Below are 19,155 nucleotides of genomic sequence, written 5' to 3'. Positions count from 1 at the left end.
AGGAAGGAAGGAAGGAAAGAGAAAGAAAGAAAGAAAGAAAGAAAGAAAGAAAGAAAGAAAGAAAGAAAGAAAGAAAGAAAGAAAGAAAGAGGAAGGAAGGAAGGAAGGAAGGAAGGAAGGAAGGAAGGAAGGAAGGAAGGAATCTGGAGAAATAGGTCAGTACTTAAGAATAAGTGCTGTTCTTGCAGAGGACCCCAGTTCCATTTGCAGCACCCCACATCCGCTGGTTCACAACTCCATGGTGGTCTGATACCACTGATAGCTCCTTGCACTATCAGTATGGACACACATGGAACTGACTTAAAAATAACAAAACTAGGCTGGAGGTGTGGTGCCCGCCTAACTAAAAGTCACCATAATAATAAACCCTTTATAAAAAGAAAGGAAAAAAATAATTTTATGGGATATTGCATATTAATTTAAAGACGGATCATGTTTGTAGATGTCCCATTAAAAAACTGCACAGAAAACTGAAGAAATTCTTCCCACTGTTTGAAAGCGATTGTCGTTTCTTTATTATTGTTGTTGTTGGGGGAGGGACAGAACCCAGGACTTTGCACTTGCTGAGCCAACCCTTTACAACTGAGCCATAACTCCAGTCCACAAAGAAATTGCCTGTGACCTTGATGAAGAAGTGTAGTTCTCTCAAAGCAGAAGCTGGAAGGAGGTTCACTCTAATGAGTGCAATTTGCATAAAGGTGAGTGGATAAATTGATTCGTTGACGATCAATGGTTGGGGGGGGGGGCAGGAGTAGAGTAGATTTGTGAAATCATGTTTGAATTACACCTGTCAGTCAGCTATGGGTTAAAGAATTTGTCAGAAATTAGGGAAAACCTATCAACTGCCTATGTTGCATGTACAGTAATATCTTTATCTGACAAGATTTGTATATTGGAACCTGACTGCAGGTGTCAGTTTACCCTGCTAATCCCATGCTTGACCGGGTATGACAGAGAGCTACAGGCAACGATAACTGGCAAAACCTGACCATGGTGAAGACCCAAGGATTTGTTGGTGCAGATGTGGGACAGAGCGCTTCCTGGGATAAGGGAAGAAAACACCAACAAAACCTTTTCCTCTACTGGTTTTTAGGTTTAAAGGGTGAGTCTTGGAGTCAGACTAGCTAGAAGAAGTTTAAAGGTTTGTTTCACCTGAACATTAGTGGAAATGTCTTTCTAGAAAATGCCAGCTTAAATGGAGAAGAAAACTGCTTGAAGAGGGAAAAGTCACTTTAGTAAGATTTATTCATGCTGATTTATTTGGATACCCATTTGGCATCATTGGTGTTGGGGTACCCTTATCTTCTTGGTGTAAAAGAGAGGAGGGGGACACATTCACAAGCAGAAATGTGTTACCTGTACAAAAGGCGATGTTCGTAGGCAACAAGGGAGAGGGCAGAGAGTTTCCTGCAAAACTAGATTGAAAGCTACTTGTTCGACAACCTGAAAAATTCTGTATTATAGAGAGTCTGCAAATTTTGAAGAAGACCCAAGCCAAATCTATTCTATACCTTAAGCTAACTTCTAACTAGCCCTGGGGCTTCCTTGCGCTGTGGTCCCTGCCAACTGTTAGGAAACAGGAAAGGGAACAGAAAGGTGGAATGTAGGTCTTCCTACAGCTTCTAAGCTTAGGTTTCTTTTGGTATGTCCCATACATAGCTTTTTAGAAGATCTAACTTACCTTTGTATTAACTCTCAGAGAGAAGGGCCATGTCCAGGCAACCACTCTCCAAAACAACCTAGCGCAAAAAAGACTTGTTATTTTTTGTTATTTTGCTAACTAATGAGGTTTAGTAGAGGAAACATACAGAGTTCTTCTCAAAATCCGTAGCCGCCTTCTACAGCAAGAGCGACAGTGGTGGTATAGGATATTTGTAATTACACAGAAATTGCTTCTATGTGAGTGTCAGAAACACACACATGTGTGAGTAGAGACACATGGCAGAGCCGGAAGCTTGTTCTTCCTAAATGCATGTAAAATTTATTATACCACCATAATTATTAACAATTTTAATCAGATGCTCTATACAATTTGAGGGGCCATGGCAGAGAGCCGGATAAAGTCATCACATATTGGTCAAGAACTGGGAAGAATCTGAAGAGCTGCAGATGGCAGAACAAAGCTTCTTCTCACTCAGGCTCTACGGTCGGTTGTGACAAAGACTTGGTATCAACTTAGTTGCTGCTGGGGATGGCACCTGCCAGCTAGAGTTATGTGTCCTGGGGAAGGCACCACAAGCCATATAGAAGAATGAAGTATTATTGAATAAAAAAACATTAGAAAAAAGTGATGTGGATCAGAGGATGAAAGTAGAATTTAGTAACAAGAAAAACCACAGAAATAAACAAGTACTTGGAGACTGAACAACATACTCTTAATAAGCATTAGAGCATTAAAGAAATCAAGAAGGGAGGGGGAAAGGCAGAGAACCAAATGAAAATGAAAACATGCACTTCTTGCTCTACAAACTCCAGGCATGCCCATGGGGAACATACAAACATATTGGAAAAACACAATATACATAAAAAAATTAATTTAGAAAAAAGTGTAAGACAGCAGATAAGTGCACTAAAGATAGAAATTATATGATCATCTCAGATACAGAGAAGGCTTTTTGACAGACATCTATATGCTTTCATTTTAAAAACCCTAAAGAAATTAGGAATAAAACATACCTCAACATAATTAAGATTATACATGACAAACATAGCCAACTTTATACCAATTGGGGGGAAATTGAAAACGTTTTTGATAAAATCAGAATTGAGACAAGGATATTTCAACTCTTTTTTTTTTTTTTTTTTTTTTTTTTTGGTTTTTCGAGACAAGGTTTCTCTGTATAGCCCTGGCTGTCCTGGAGCTCACTTTGTAGACCAGGCTGGACTCAAACTCAGAAATCCGCCTGCCTCTGCCTCCCGAGTGCTGGGATGAAAGGCGTGCGCCACCACGCCTGGCTTATTTCAACTCTTTTTTGACAGTTCAAAAAACTTTTTTTTAGTTCTTCTATCATATATTACACCCAACAGTTTCCCCTCAGCCCACGCCCCTACTTCTCTTTCTCAGGCACCACTCCCCTGATCACCACCACCCTTCTGAGGAAGTCAGGCCTCCCAGGAACATCAACCAAACATCATGTAACAAAATTAAAATAAGACCAAGCGCATGTCACTACATCAAGACTGGACAAGCAACCCACTAAGAGGAAAAGAGTCTCTCAAGTAGGCACGGGTCAGGGACAGCCTCCACTGCCACTGTGAGGATCTCCACAAGAACATTAGGCCATAACATAAGTGCAAAGGACCTAGCTCAGACAGGATCCCTCACCTCTCAAGTTCCTCTGAGTCCCAGCGAGTTGATTTTGTGGGCCATGCTCCCTGGTGTGCGATCTTCCATCCCTCTCCTCCACCTAACGTCTTGCAGTGGGACTGTGCATCTGTACCCACAGTTGTTGGAAGAAGTCTCTCTGGTCTCTTTGATGACAATCGTGCTAGGTTCCAATCTCAGCGCACTCTTCAGGCAAGAAAAAAAGTCTAGGTGAAAGGTTTTGTGCCTGGGTTGGTGTTCAATCACTCCACTTGAAGCTTTTGCTGGTTACAGAAGATGGCTGGGCCAGGCTCTGTGTCCCCCATCACTAGGAATCTTTGCGAAGGTTACTCTCCTAGATTCTGTGGCATTTCCCTTGTACTAGGTCTTCACCTGCCTCTGAAATGTCCCCAAATTCCAGCAGTTTCTCCAAATATTTCTCCCTCCCTCCCTCCCTCCCTGCCACTTGATTCCCCCTGTTCCCAACCCCACCTGTCCCCAGTCCACCCAATCTATTCTATTTCCCCTTCCCAGAAAGATCCTTGCATCTTTCCTTCAGCCCTCCTTGTTATTTAACCTCTCTGGATCTGTGAACTGTAACATGTTTGTCCTTTACTTTACAGCTAATATCCATTTATAGGTGGGTACACACTGTGTTTGTCTTTCTGGGTCTAGGTTGCCTCATCCAGTATAGTTTTTTTTTCTTTTTTTTTTTCTAGTTTCATCCATTTGCTTGCAAATTTCATGATGGCATTGCTTATTAACAGCTGAGTGTACTCCATTGTGTAGATGTACCACATTTTCTTTATCCAGTCTTCAGTTGAGGGACATCTAGGTTGTTTCCATTTTCTGGCTATTATGAATAAAGATGCTATGAACATAATTGAGCAAAGAGTCCTTGTGATGGTATGCAGCATCTTTTGGGTACTTGCCCTGAAGTGGTATAGTTGGGTCTTGACGTAGGTCAGTTTCTAATTTTCTGAGAAACCACCACACTGACTTCCAAAGAGGCTGTACAAGTTTACACGTCCACCAGCAGTGGAAGCGTGTTCCCCTTGCTCCACAGCCTCATCAGCATGAGTTGTCACTTGAGATTTTTTTTACCTTAGCCATTTTGACAGGTGGAATCTCAATGACACTTTCATTTACATTTCCCTGATAACTAAGGATGCTGAACATTTCTTTGAGTGTTTCTCAGCCATGTGAGATTCCTCTGTTGAGAATTCTCTGTTTAAATAAGTACCCCATTTTTAAAATTGGATTATTTAGTTTGTTAATGTTTAGTTTCTTGAGTTCTTGGTATATTTTGGACATCATCCCTCTGTCAGAGATGGAGTTGGTGAAGGTCTTGTTGTCCTTGGCTTTACAGAAGCTGTCCAGTTTCGTGGGGTTTCGTTCAAGTGTTGATCTTAGTGCCTGTGCTCTCGGTGTTCTGTTCAAGCAGTTGTTTCCTGTGTGATGCAATCAAGACTATTCCCCCACATTCTCTTCTATCAGTGTGTGTGGTTTTATGTTGAAGTCTTTGATCCACTTAAACTTGAGTTTTGGGCAGGGTGATAGACATCGATCTATTTGCATTCTTCTACATACAGACATCCAGTTAGACCAGAATCATTTTCAGCTCTTATTCAGTATAATACTTCAAGTCTTAGCCAGAACAGACAAAATGGAACAATAATAAATTAGATAAAAATAGGAAAAGAGGAAGTTAAGTGACCCCTATGGGCCTGTGACATGAATTTCCATACTTAAAAGACCTTACAGATTCCATAACAGAATTGTTAGCTATGAGTTAAATATTTCAAGAAGTACAAAATCAACTCAGAAAAATCAATAGTTTTTCTGTATACCAGTAATGAACTTGACAAGAATGAAATGGGGGGGGGGGATCCATTCACAAAATCCTTGAAAAGATTCCTATGAATAAACATAAACAGGAAGTAAAATATTTCTACAATGAAAATTTAAACGTGCAAAGAGCCAAGTTTGGTGGCATAAGCCTTTGATCCCAGCACTCAGAAGGCAGAGGCAAACCCCTCTGAGTTAGAAGCCAACCTGGTCTACACAGTAAGTTCCAGGACAGCCAAGGCTATGTAGAGAAACTGTCTCAAAAATATCAAAATAAACAAATATAAGACTCAGAATTCTTAAATAAACAAACAAACAAAAAGCTATGAAGAAAGAAATTGGGGAGAGTCTAGAGTGTGGAAAAATCTCCCACATTCTTGAATTAGCAGATTTAATATTGTAAAAGTGGCTACATTACAAAAAATTATCTAGAGAGGGATCAAGGGACACAGGAGCCCTGCCAGACCACTGGCACAGGTTACTTCTGGTCTGGGCCCAATCCCTGAGCAGTCCTTGGGCTCGAACTCTGCAGCCAATCTCACAACATCTAGAGGAAGGTCTACTCCCTGGTGCTCTAACATACCCAGGATCCTGGGATCCCAGGGTTCCAGGGGCTTGGTCACACCAAGATCTCAGGGTCCCAAAAGCAGCTTGACTTCCAGGAGCTCTGTCATAACCAGGATCTCAGGATCACAGGATCACAGGATCATAGAATCACAGGATCCCAGAGACAACTGAACTCAGAGGAGTTCTGACACAACCAGGATCACAGGAAGGACAGGCTCCAGTCAGATACAGGGAGAACAGGTAGCATTAGAGATAATCAGATGGCGGGAGGCAAGCATAAGAACATAAGTAACAGAAACCAGGGTTACTTGGTTTCTCTCTAGTGACTGTCTAAGGTGGGACCAGCCAGGACCACGCAGGCCACAGGAACCATGGAGCAGCTGAGACATGGTCCTTCCAGCCTCCATCTGCATCCAGGAGCTGGGGCTGTTCCACAGCCCTCTGTGCACAAGTCCTGCCAGGGGAGAGCTGGTCTCCAGGGAGTATGCTCTGACTCCTGGACTCAGAGGTGAGATCCCCATATTCTCTCCAGTGACTGTCTAAGGCTGGACCATCCAGGAACACACAGGTAGCAGGAGTAGTGGAGCAGCTGGGACAGGGTCCTTCTAGCCTCCATCTGCACCCAGGAGCTGGGGTTGTTCCACAGTCCTCTGTGCACAGGTTCTACCAGAGGAGAGCTCATCTCCCAGAAGTGCTGACACAGGCTTACAGGCCCACAAGGGAGACAAGCTCAAGCCAGAGACAGCTAAACCAACTAACACCACTGATAACCAGATGGCAAAAGGCAAGTACAAGAACATAACCAACAGAAACCAAGGCTACATGGCATCATCAGAACCCAGCTTTTCCACAACAGCAAGTCCTGGACACCCCAACACACCGGAATTTAGATTTAAAATCACATCTCATGATGCTGATCAAACACTTTAAGAAGGACATAAATAATTCCCTTAAAGAAATACAGGAGAACACAGGTAAACAGGTAGAAGCCCTTAAAGAGGAAACACAAAAAGTCCCTTACAGAATTACAGGAAAACACAACCAAACAGATGAAGGAGTTGAACAAAACCATCCAGGATCTAAAAATGGAACTAGAAGCAATAAGGAAATCACGAAGGGAGACAACTCTGGAGATAGAAAACCTAGGAAGGAAGTCAGGAGTTATAGATGCGAGCATCAGCAACAGAATACAAGAGATAGAAGAGAGAATTTCAGGTGCAGAAGATACCATAGAAAACATTGACACAACAGTCAAAGAAAATGGAAAATGCAAAAAGCCCTTAACCCCAAACATCCAGGAAATCCAGGACACAATGAGAAGACCAAACCTAAGGATAACAGGTATAGAAAAGAGTGAAGATTCCCAACTTAAAGGGCCAGTAAATATCTTTAACAAAATTACAGAAGAAAACTTCCCTAACCGAAAGAAAGAGATGCCCATGAAAATACAAGAAGCCTACAGAACTCCAAATGGACTGGACCAGGAAAGAAATTCCTCCTGACACATAATAATCAAAACACCAAATGCACTAAACGAAGAAAGAATATTAAAAGCAGTAAGGGAAAAAGGTCAAGTAACATATAAAGGTAGACCTATCAGAATTACACCAGACTTCTCAACAGAGACTATGAAAGCTAGAAGATCCTGGAAAGATTTCATACAGGCCCTAAGAGAACACAAATGCCAGTCCAGGCTACTATGCCCAACAAAACTCTCAATTACCGTAGACGGAGAAACCAAGATATTCCATGACAAAATCAAATTTACACACTATCTTTCCACAAATCCAGCCCTACAAAGGATAATAGATGGAAAACACCAACACAAGAAGGAAAACTACACCCTAGAAAAAGCAATAAAGTCATCTTTCAACAAACTGAAAAGAAGATAGCCACACAAACATAATTCCAACTCTAACAACAAAAATAACAGGAAGTCACAATCAATTTTCCTTAATATCTCTTAACATCAATGGACTCAACTCCCCAATAAAAAGACATAGACTAACAGACTGGATACGTAAATAGGACCCAGCATTTTGCTGCATACAGGAAACATACCTCAGTGACAAAGACAGATACTACCTCAGAGTAAAAGGTTGGAAAACAATTTTCCAAGCAAATGGTCCCAAGAAACAAACTGGAGTAGCCTTTATAATATCAAAGAAAATCAACTTTCAACTAAAATAGCACGCACAACTATGATTGATATGAGAAGAAACTTTGATTTAGGCAAGAGATGCATGGTTATAACAAATAAATATGTTTAAGAAGAAGCCAAGAAAGATGGGATCCACATGAACACAGTACCTGTAACATAGGCAACCTGAAGAAATGAAAACAGAATCAAATACTCCAGACTATTCACCTCAATATGTCAAATGACACCTCCACAAAATGGTGTTCAAGTGGAAAAGACATGATATCCATCTGCACTTAGGTGCAGCAGATTCTAGTCAAAGGATTCCAGGTCTCAAGTAATTTTGGAAACCTGTGTATATAATGTCCTCCAAGACTTTTGCAGTCCTGGGATGGAATGAGTCTTCAAGTTACCCGTGATTCCCAAACTAATTTGGAATATCTATTCTCTCTACCCTGGAATTGACTCAAGTAAACACATTGGAGCTTCTTTGTCGGATGTTGAAAATCTAGAGAAGAAAACCAAATAGCAACATCATATTACAATTTATAGTTATCAAATTACACCAGATTTTCAAAGTACTCATAAAGATTGCATTTGTTTCTCCTCCAACTCCTTCACCCTTTCTAAGACAATCACACACAACCAATACCCATTCTATGGTTGAATACATTAAGACTCAAAGAATTTAAGAGTGAGTTCTGAAATTCCTAACTATGGAAGAAGAGGACAAATGAGTACAACGGAGGATTGAAAGTATGACTGACTTAAAAACCAATGATACAATAGAAATAGATGTATAAAAGTTGAGGTCTTAGGCAGATCCACCTAGTACTTAAAACGAGCAGAATGCATAGAAACAAACACTTATCCAGGACTGAATGGCTATTCTGGGTCTTTTATTGTTTCATATCAAACTGAGGATTTTCTTTCTATTTATGTGAAGAATGAGATGAGGATGTTGATTGTGATTTCATTGAATCAGTAAACTGTTTTGGTAGGAAGGTCTTTCTTCACAATGTTAATTTTACCAAGCTATATGCTTGGAAGGTCTTCAAAATCTAGTATGTTTCTTAATCTCTTCCTTCACACATTTAAATTTTTCATTGTAAAGAGTTTTTTTTTACCTCTTTTGTTATGTATATTCTAAATATTTTATTTTATTTGAGAAACTGGGAAGAGGAGCGTGCCCATGATCTCTTTCTCATATGTATTAAGACTGGTAAATGTTATAAGTTAATTATCATAACACTTGCTGAAATTATTGATAATTTCTACAATTTTTCTAGTCAAATTTTGGGAACATTTGGGTATAAGATAATATAATCTTCAACTGAAAAAAAATGATTTACCCATTTGATTCAATTTTCTTTTAGCTTCCAGTGATATTCTTCACAGACCTAGAAGAAAAATCTCAAAATCCATATGAATCACAAAAGACACCAAGAAGCAGGAGTAGCTAGAGAATTCTGGAAATATCTCAATACCAATCTCAAACCACACCACCAAGCTACAGTAACACCACCAGCATAAAAACAGACAGACAGACAGACACATGGACCAGCGAACTAGAACTGGGGGAAAACATAAACCTACACAATTGCAGCCATCTGGTGTTTTTTATTTTTTATGTTTTGTTTGCTTGCTTGGGCTTTTTGTTGTTGTTTTTGGTTTTGGTTGGTTGGTTTTCTTTAATGAAAATGTTAAACACTCCATTGGGGAAAAGATAGGCTCTTCAGCAACTATACAAAGACGAAACTCAATCCCTTTCTCAGCTCATACAGAAGTCCACTCAAAGTCAGCCAAAGACCTTGAGACCTTAAGTCCTGAAGTTGCCAGAGGAAGCAGGAAGAACACCTTAAGGTGCAGGCATAAGCAAGGACTTTCTGAAAAGCACTCTCCTGCCGCAGGAAATAACCCTAAGAATTGAGTAATGGAATTGCGTGTAGTTTACAAACATCTGCACAGCAAAGGAAGAGACAACCTAGAGAGTGGGAAGAAGTCACTGAGAGCTCACCATCTAACCAAAGACTAATGTGTAGACTATCAAAGAACTCAAAAAATTAAATATGAAAAGCATTCATTAATAATTGGACCAGTGAACTGAACAGACAGTTCTCACAGGAGGAGATACAAGTGTCCAGTAAACACTTTGGGGATAAAAGTTCAACATCTTTATGTCACGAGAGTGGGACTATTTGGAAGAAGAAGGGAAGCTGAGCGGGACATGGGAAGATAGGAACAAGGTATGCACAGGCATTACTGCCATTTTCATGACATTAATTCTCCCTCTCTGTGAGCATGGGGGTGGGGGGGCTTCCTATCACCTAGTAGCTTCAGGGCTTTCCTTCACCTGTTTAACTTCTCGTTGTGGGGGTCTTTCACTTCCTCGGTTACATTTATTTTTAGGTATATATAAAGTAATAAACATGTGAAAATGTCTTAATGAAATCTATTATTTTATAGGCTGGACTACAACTTCATTTAAGAATTCTAAAAGCATCAACGTTTTAAAACCATTAATGGTGTTTTGTCTTGTTTTGTTTTGTTTTGTTTTTTAACTTTCTGCTCCCTTTCCTGCCATTCAAGCAAGAACATTCTGGTCTCAGAGAGGTAAACAGAGAAAGTAGGGTCTCCTTGTGATGGCATTGTGAATTTAAAGCTCTCTGAGGACGCAGACTAAACAAAGCACTTGGAGGGAGAGCTCCCAGCCCAATGAAAACGTTCTCCAGGTTAATTAGAGCTAAAGGACCTTGTGGGGGAATGCCAGGGTGAGAGTCAGGAATGCATGCTTTTGTGAGCACCCTCAGGAGTTTCTCTGTACACGATATGGTTGGAGAACCAGTGGCTACCCGTGTGGTTCCCAGCTGGCTGCAGAGCAGAATCATCCCAGGGTGTGGCATAGTCTATGGCACGCCCCACCCGCCCCATCTGGACAGCTGTGCATCTGGGGAGAAGGTGAAGCCCAGGCAGCAGGGTTGTTGAGGGTTTTGTTTGTTTGTTTTGAGCTTCGTAGGTAATCATAATGATCAGTATATTGTATTCCTAGGAATAAACCTCACTAATGTCAACCTTATTCAGACCCCACCCCCACCCACATCCTTCTCCCTTGTCCTCCCACTTCCTTATAGACACTCTTCAGCTCTTATGCCATGTGTATGTCTCTCCTTATGTGCTCATGTTGAAATCTAGATTCTGCATGATTCTTAGTTCCTTCCCAATAAGCCTGTTAAATTTCATGTCCTTAAAAATCCAGAGAGTAAATTACTAGGATAATAGTCAAGGCTGTCTCCCCATATATGTTATTCTCTTTTGACTTTACTTCTAGATTTACTATAAAAACAGGGTGTGGAGGAGCTACAGGGAGGGGAGAGGTGTTTAAGGTCTAATCCTTGGTCATAGTCACAGGCATCACCTGGCAACTTGCTAGAAATCCTCTCCACCTGCTGGCTAAGAGCCCTGGACAGTCAGTGGCTGGGCAGGGCGGGGGTGGGGGTGTGGGGGGCGAAGACCTGTGGTTTGCCAAGCCCTCCCTGGGACTTTACCCAGACTAACTCCTGAGAACCAATGCTTCTCTATAAGAGAAATTTATAGCCTGCTGATATTCCCACCATTTGATCTAACCAGGTACATCATTCCCTAAATGGTCATGATATACAGAAAATTACACACAAAATTTAAGGACCTGTGGGTCTTCTAAGAACTCCCCCCAATCCAGGGCAAAACTGTCTCTCTCTAAACTGTGAGTAGAGAAAGTGTCCGTAGTTTGATGAAGACAATACAGGATTCTGAAACTGGGATGATTTGAGGTTTGGTTTTCTTTTTCCCTACATTTTTTTATTAGATATTTTCTTCATTTATATTTCAAATGCTACCTCAAAAGTCCCATATCCCCTCCCCCCGCCCTGCTCCCCTACCCACTCACTCCTCCTTCTTGGCCCTGGCATTCCCCTGTACTAGGGCATATAAAGTTTGCTAGACCAAGGGGCCTCTCTTTCCAGTGATGGCCGACCAGGCCATCTTCTGCTACATATGCATCTAGAGACACGAGCTCTGGAGGTACTGGTTAGTTCAATTGTTGTTCCACCTATAGGGTTGCAGACCCCTTCAGCTCTTGGGTACTTTCTCTAGCTCCTATACTGGGGGCCCTGTGTGACATCCTATAGATGACTATAAGCATCCACTTCTGTATTTGCCAGGCACTGGCAAAGCCTCACAGGAGACAGCTATATCAGGGTCCCTTCAGCAAAATCTTGTTGGCGTATGCAATAGTGTCTGCGTTTGGTGGCTGATTATGGGATGGACCCCTGTAAGGTTTATGCAAGTTGGTGTTTCGTAATGCTGGTAACAGCTTTGACTGCTATTTATGTTTCTATTAGACCATTTTTTGTTTTGTTTTGTTGTCGCTGTTGTTGTTGGGGTTTTTTTTGGGGGGGGGGGTCGAGACAGGGTTTCTCTGTGTAGCCCTGGCTGTCCTGGAACTCACTCTGTAGAGCAGGCTGGCCTCGAACTCAGAAATCCGCCTGCCTCTGCCTCCCAAGTGCTGGGATTAAAGGCATGCACCACCACACCTGGCCTTATGAAATGGTCTCACCATATACCCCAGGCTGATCTCAAACTCAAGATCCTCCTGCTTCCCAAGTGCTATGAGTATAGGCAATAATACCTCGACTTTAAGAGACCAAGGATACCACATGACTATAGTTCTGTTTTTAATATTCAAAGACTGAGACATTATATGACAACTAAGAAACAAATTTTATAACATTTTAAGTGACTATGAGTTATTCTTCCAGAGTACCTAAAAGCATTTGAACAATGTTAATACATATGTTGAAATATATTTTTTTTCAGAAAATGTATAGGATTTATATAAGCCTTTATAATACTTACAGGAGCCTGAAAGATATAGATTACTATGAATTTTGGTTTTATATTAAAGAGAGATAAGACTCGTCATGTTGATGAAAGCCCACAAACCCAGCACTTATGAGATGTGCACAGGAGGATCGGGAGTTCGAGGCCAGCCTTAGCACATAGTGAGTTTGAGGCCAGCCCTCAGGATACATGAGAGCCTGTCTCAAATGACACTCTATCTTTCCACTATTCAAGATAAATCTCTTTTTTCACACTTTGACTTTTTCAAAGGTCATGATTTTTGCCATATTTGCTCAACTTTAGTCTAAATAACATTTCCCCTTTCTTTTTTCTTCATTTCTTTAGACTATAAGTCCTAAAAAGGTCTACACTTCAGAAATTATTTAAATAAACCGATAGTTAAATAATTTAACAACTCAAGTCTAATTGAATATTTTTCAGTCATTTAAAGTCCTAAGTATAGCAATGAACTAAGTGTTCAGCCACATTGCTAAACATCTTTTCAAAGAATCAGTTTAAAGCTAAGCAATTCAGTCAGTTAGTGAGCGGACGCCATTTGTTTTCCTGACAGTTGGCAAATGCAGCTCTTGCCATTGCACTCCCTGGAACGGTGGGATTTCTGTAATGATCTGTTTGTATTTTATGCAACATGTGAACATACTAAGAAGTATACTTGCACTCCACACTGTTCATACGTAGAGGCCAGAGGACAACTTGGAGTAGTTGGTGCTATCCTTTCACTATGTGGGCTCTGGGGAATCAAACTCTGGTCGTAGGGTTTGGGAGCAAGTATCTTTGCCCACTCAACCATCTCTCTAAATTAATATAAAGACTACTTAATACCTGTGGGCTGGATTCCACCTGAGACGTGTGAGAAGAGCCTTTTGCCTGGGGTATAGATATGGCTTCCGCTGTGGGGCAGCTGTTGAGTGGCAGGGTCCCCTGTTGGTATACCACATCTAGTTTTTCTCTGTAGACTGTACTGAATCATCAGTGACAGGCTGGATTTCTTCAGAAAGAAGACTCAGGAACAGGAAATTAGGAAGTGATCATATCACCGAGCTAAAACTGTCAGTCTACGGCATGTCACCCTTACTGCAGCCTCCTTCTACTGTTGAAAACTCAGATCAAATACAAATGTCTTCAACATCTGTGGCCATTACCCTAGCTTTTAGCTCTTTGCTCTTGAGCTTCATCTGTTCCTCCAAATACCCACGCATTCCAGTTCTTCTGTCTCTGTAGCCCAGGCAGGCCTTAAACTTTCCATCCTTCAGCCTCTCAAATAGACAGAATGACAAGCCTGTGTCACTAGGCCTAAGTAGACCAGCTCTTAAGACTTTTTTCTAGAGGCTGGAGAAATAGCTCAGCAGTTAAAGCTTAAGAAGCTCAGAGCAGATCTTCCAAAGACCCAAGAAAATAATGGGTGGGCGTGGTGGTCCACCTGTACTTCTAATCTGGTGTGCAGGGATGGATTTCCCAACATGCTAGCTATCAAGACTAGCTGGATTGGTGAGTTCTAAGACTGGTTGAGAGAGCCTAATATAAAGAATAATATATATGAACAATTGTGGAGGATTCTTCACATCAACCTTGAGCCTCCATGTGCATGTGTGCACACATGCAAACATGTATATACACCATATGTACATATCATGAGAGGAAGAAAAAATATTTCCTTGGAGATACACACATACACACACACACACACACACACACAATCACACACACATTTCCTTCACTCACTGGACTTTGGATACCTTAGGATAGTTAATTCTGATCCCCGGACTTGGCAAGCATCCCACCATTCCAGTGAAGACCAGCCACACAGCTAACACACTTCGATGAGCATGAAGAGAAAACACACACACACACACATTCATGTCGCTGTCTGATTAGAACAGCATGCGCTCCCGCCCAGCCTTCTCCCTTCTCCTGTCCTGTCTTCTAAAATCAGCAGCAGCGATCTTGGTAATCTGCTGAACATACCATATGATTTCACGCACGCGTCTCTCTGCCTTTAACTTTCAAACATTTCATACCACCCACTTTGAAGAAGAGAGAACTCGTAAAGCTCTACGAGATCTTAAAGTTCCAGGTTGTGCTTAATCCTCCTCAAGGAAACTTTGACAACCAGTTCCCACTGTCCTTTGTGCTTCTGCAGAATTAGCTGTAAGCCAGACAACAGACAGATAGAGCATGAAGATACACTGCTATCTCTTGAAGGACACAAGGTGGTTGCTGCCTCTTAGACCGATTTTTAAATGTTTTGAATCTTTAAAACTATCTTTTATTAGTATTAGCTTACTTACATATGGGGTGAGGTGGGGACACTGCCCCATGAGATGGGAGGAGGGCATGGATTCCCTGGAGCTGGAGTCACAGGAGTCCACCTGACATGGGCACTGGGAACTAAACGCCACCCTTCTTGAACAGCAGCAAGCACTCTTAGGTGCAGATCCACCTTTCCAGGTCCAAATGCTCTTAATTATAAGTTCCAGTTTACAAGACTCCAAGCTGGAAATTATTATACATATCTAATGGGGGTTGGTCTGTAAATTCCCATCAGAAGACCCCACACCATGATAGAAGCCCATAGCCCTGCATCAAAATATTTTGGACACGTATATGCTTTAAGTCAAAGTAAAACAATTAAGGCATGCCTTTATCATTTTTTTACTGGTTCCAAACATGCACTAGTTGAAATGGCCAGATTAAAGAGGATCTATTTCTCGCCTTGCCGTTGCCTGTATCTGGGAAGCCCGTTCAGAAACTACAGGGCAGGACTTCTCAATGAATGGAATGCTACATATGTAAGGAGTTTCAACAATTCAGTTTTTTTTTTCTTCAAACACTTACGAATTACAACCACTAGGGGGCAAGGCAGTTGAATTCCTTAGTCCTGACCATGCATGGGTGGTGCCTCCTTGGTAGATCCTTGATTAAAATATGTTGAGCACTTCTAAAATATGTTGGGGAACCTGTGACATAAACACTCACCAACGCTGGGTTTCCCCTGATGGTTTCAATAAGTTGGCTGATTCCAACTTCTCTAAACAATAAAAGGCTCAACCTTTTTAGGTTTACTCAAGCCTCACCAACTTCTAGAAGGAGAAGAAAGTGGGCAAAATTGGGCCCTCATGTGAATGTTGTGGGTGGCATGGAGGATTGTAAATCAGTACCGCATGGTTCATGGTAATGAACACAGTCTTGGGGAGAGGGTTAGCACGGGAGCTGTGAGGAACAAGATCATCTATGGGCTCAGGCTGTCCTTAAACGTTTAGTTCCTCAAAAAAAAAAAAAAAAAAAAAAAAAAAAACATAAAGTTTGGTTCCTGGTTTACTTTACTTTGCCATCTTCCCATGCAGAAGGGACACTAGTAAGTTACTCTTCGGATGTAAAGAAAATTGGGCGTCTTTTAGAAGTAAATTAGGTGTGGAAGATTCATCCCATGCCTAAACTTCTCCAGCTCTTTCACAGAAAGGGGGGAGGGGGGTGGTTGAAGAAGCAGACCTTTAAGGTCTTCTCCGGTCCTTTGAGGGCGCGCTGCTCTACAGGTCCGTTTGTGTCCTCAGACAGGAAGACAGGGTGCAGGGAAACTGCTCCCAAAGGTGCTGGCCGACGAAGCTTCTCTCTGGCTTACTCATCCCTGATACCCGGGTCTTTCCAGAGAGTGGCATCCTATAAAACCTAAAAGCCATAATCCTCCTTAACTGGTATGGTTTCCTCCTCTGGGCCCACCCCAATGGCAGAAGTGCTGCGGTAGGGAAATGTTTGAGATAAATGGCAACGCTTTCTGCTCTCCCACTGCCCATCCTCTGGGTCTGGCCCAGCCAACTTCAGCTTTTGGTGGCATGTCCTCTGATCCGCCTGTGATGTTATTTGTGGGCCGGAAAGGACCACGACTACAATGTCAGGAGCTTGGGACAGTTAATTGAAAAAACTTAAGGTTTTCCTCCTTCTTGCTGTAATGATGTTGGGGGTCGGTGTCACACTTTGCACTAACAAGCCAGGTTTGAATCCCCCTCACTTGGAATATAATCTGGTGAAGCCCCAAATATCTCGATGACCTCATTTGCTAAATGAGAGAGAGAAAACAAAACAAAACAAAACAACTTGCTGCCTGAAGCCAGGCCACGATGGTAGCACGCGAGGAATAAAGCAGGGTTCCCTGGGATGCAGCGTGAATATCCCTAAAGGTTTAAGTTACAGCCTGGGCTCTGGTGCTCTGAGGTCCACATCAGCAAGCCCGGTGGCCTCAAATGCGCTCTCCCTTAACTCGGTACACTCTAGGGTCCGAGAGATTCTTGTCGGATGTGAAATGTGGTGAGAGATAAGGGGTGCTCCGGTGGCCGAGGGCAGAACGTGTGTCAGTCAGGCTTGTCCTGGACCTGAGCTGGCGGAGCGCCGGCGGGGAACCCCGCCCTGGCGGCTGCCGGGTCCCCGGGGCTGGGCGCTGCTGGCGGAGCCGACGGGGCGGAGAGGAGCGCGGCGGGAGGAGGAGTAGGAGAAGGGGGCCGGTCAAGGGAAGTGCGACGTGTCTGAGGAGCCTTTTTATACCTCCTTCCCTGGAGCCGGGCAGCCACCGCCGCCATCCACGTCTCTGCGCCCTGGACCCGGGCTCTGTCACAGCCGCAGCATGTCGGGGATCAAGAAGCAGAAGACGGTAGGCTGCCAGCCGCCCGCCTGGTCCTTCCCTCCTCCCCTCCCTCCCTGCCGACCCGCACTGGGTCCCGCCCTCCCCGGGAGGCTCCCGCGCGGGACTCGGAGCCGAGAGGGAAGACACGGGTGCCCCGGGACGTGCAGGGACGTGGAACTGAGTCTGTGTCCCCCTCTCTGGGCCACCCTCGGAGAGCCTCTCGCTGTGCGGTGCCACTGGGAACCTCCGATCCTTAGGGGTCCTGCCCGCCTGAGCCTTCTCAAGTTTGCGAAGTGGGTCCTAACCCGAAACTAGGACCCGATAGGAAAGTCCCTTCTCCCTCCAGTCTTCCCACTGCCCGCCCTGTCCCAGAACCTCCGCGCGCACAGAGTGGGTGGTGGGCTGAGCTGACTGCTTCTGCCAGTGGTGTTTCTGTCGCTGGCCACACGTCAGCGACAGCCACCAGGGTTCTTCAAACCTTGGGACCTTTCTTGGAGTGGACTTTAATGATTTCATAGAACTGCAAGGAAATTTCATTTCCATAGAGGTAGATTTTGACCTGTAGCTTGGTTCTCTCCCTGTTGGCATGGGGTGAGGGTGAAGGGGCGGTGGGGGGTGGGAGGGAGTGGCATCACTTAATAAGTGGAGAGTTTAAAGAGGCAATCTCCTTTTAATGGGAAAGATGAGGGTATATTAAAGTATCTTTCCTCATAACAACCCTGGCTCTTACAAAATTTATATTCTTAAAAATGCCCAACTATATTCCAAGAAAAGTGGCAGAAAATGAGTAATAATAGACACTGCGTCAGGAGGAGCCTTACAGAGAGCATTTGAGTCCCCTCAGATGTGGTCTACAAGGCATAATTAAAATCCCACCCAGCTAACCGGCTGCTGAACACGGGCCTCTAACCACCACAGTGCATGCCTCAAAGGATTGTGGGGGGGTGAGTAAATGGGCAGTCCTCTCAAATAATTAAACATCGACTTGGAACATAGTAGGTGTTCTATAAATGGTTATTATTCCTATATGCTACTCATTAGTGTACTTTCAAGCATATTGTGCTGGTGAGGGATGAAGAAGAAGCCGAAAGGGGGGGAAAGCGGGGGAGTCATGCAGGGAACTGGAGGTGTGACGATCGGAAAATATGGGTCATCTGCGTCTTTGGTGGGAGCATCACACTGGACCAGCGGGCGAGTCCAGGAAGAAGGTGGCATCACTATGGGGTGGGACAGCAGTTGGAATTTAGCTGCCGCTGACAGGGTGATTTCAAAGTAGAGGGAATCTCAGTCGTGTCTGGTGAATTTTATGGACTATCACCTGCATTCCGATTCCTTATGATCAAGTCCTATGAGTGGTGTTTCCTGCTGGAACGTCATCTTTTAATTTTAGTCCCACCTCCTCACTTGCATCAAGAACTTCCAGTTCTGTGAATTATCTGTCAGCAAGTGGACTCTCTCTCCTTCTCCTGCCTCCAGTTAGAAAGAGTCAGTAGATGTACAGGGCCGAGGGCAGGGTCTTAAAGGTCCCTGCTGGGAGGCTGCACCATCACCAGTGAGGAAAATGATCACCAGCGTTTGGATTTTGTGTTTACACACTGGGAAATTTTTAACTGATTTTTCTGTTATTGTTATTGTTGTTGCCTTCCTACTCCTCTTCCTCTTCCTCCTCCTCTTCATTCTCCTTTCTCCTCCCCCTCCCCCCTTCCTTCTTTTTCTGGGGCAGTGATCAACTAATACCCTACAAAGCTAACTGAAAGCAGAATTTCCAAACATTTCCTTAGC

At 43.1% G+C, this 19,155-nt stretch overlaps 1 protein-coding gene across 1 annotated transcript in view; it reads left to right on the top strand.

Annotated features, from left to right (window-relative positions):
• The first annotated feature begins 17,222 nt into the window (after window positions 1-17,222).
• Window positions 17,223-19,155, top strand: part of Papss2 (3'-phosphoadenosine 5'-phosphosulfate synthase 2) — a 72,154-nt gene continuing 70,221 nt past the window's right edge. The window contains exon 1 of the mRNA XM_021151270.3: window positions 17,223-17,400. Within this exon, the coding sequence (XP_021006929.1) occupies window positions 17,374-17,400 (27 nt within the window). The 5' untranslated portion in view covers window positions 17,223-17,373. The remainder of the gene's footprint in view (window positions 17,401-19,155) is intronic.

This window comes from Mus caroli, unplaced genomic scaffold (genome assembly GCF_978045245.1).
Source record: "Mus caroli unplaced genomic scaffold, Mus_caroli_1 scaffold_20, whole genome shotgun sequence".
In the NCBI taxonomy this organism is placed as follows: domain Eukaryota; kingdom Metazoa; phylum Chordata; class Mammalia; order Rodentia; family Muridae; genus Mus; species Mus caroli.
Note: the sequence above shows the minus strand (reverse complement) of the source record. Positions and strands in the feature narration are given on the sequence as shown.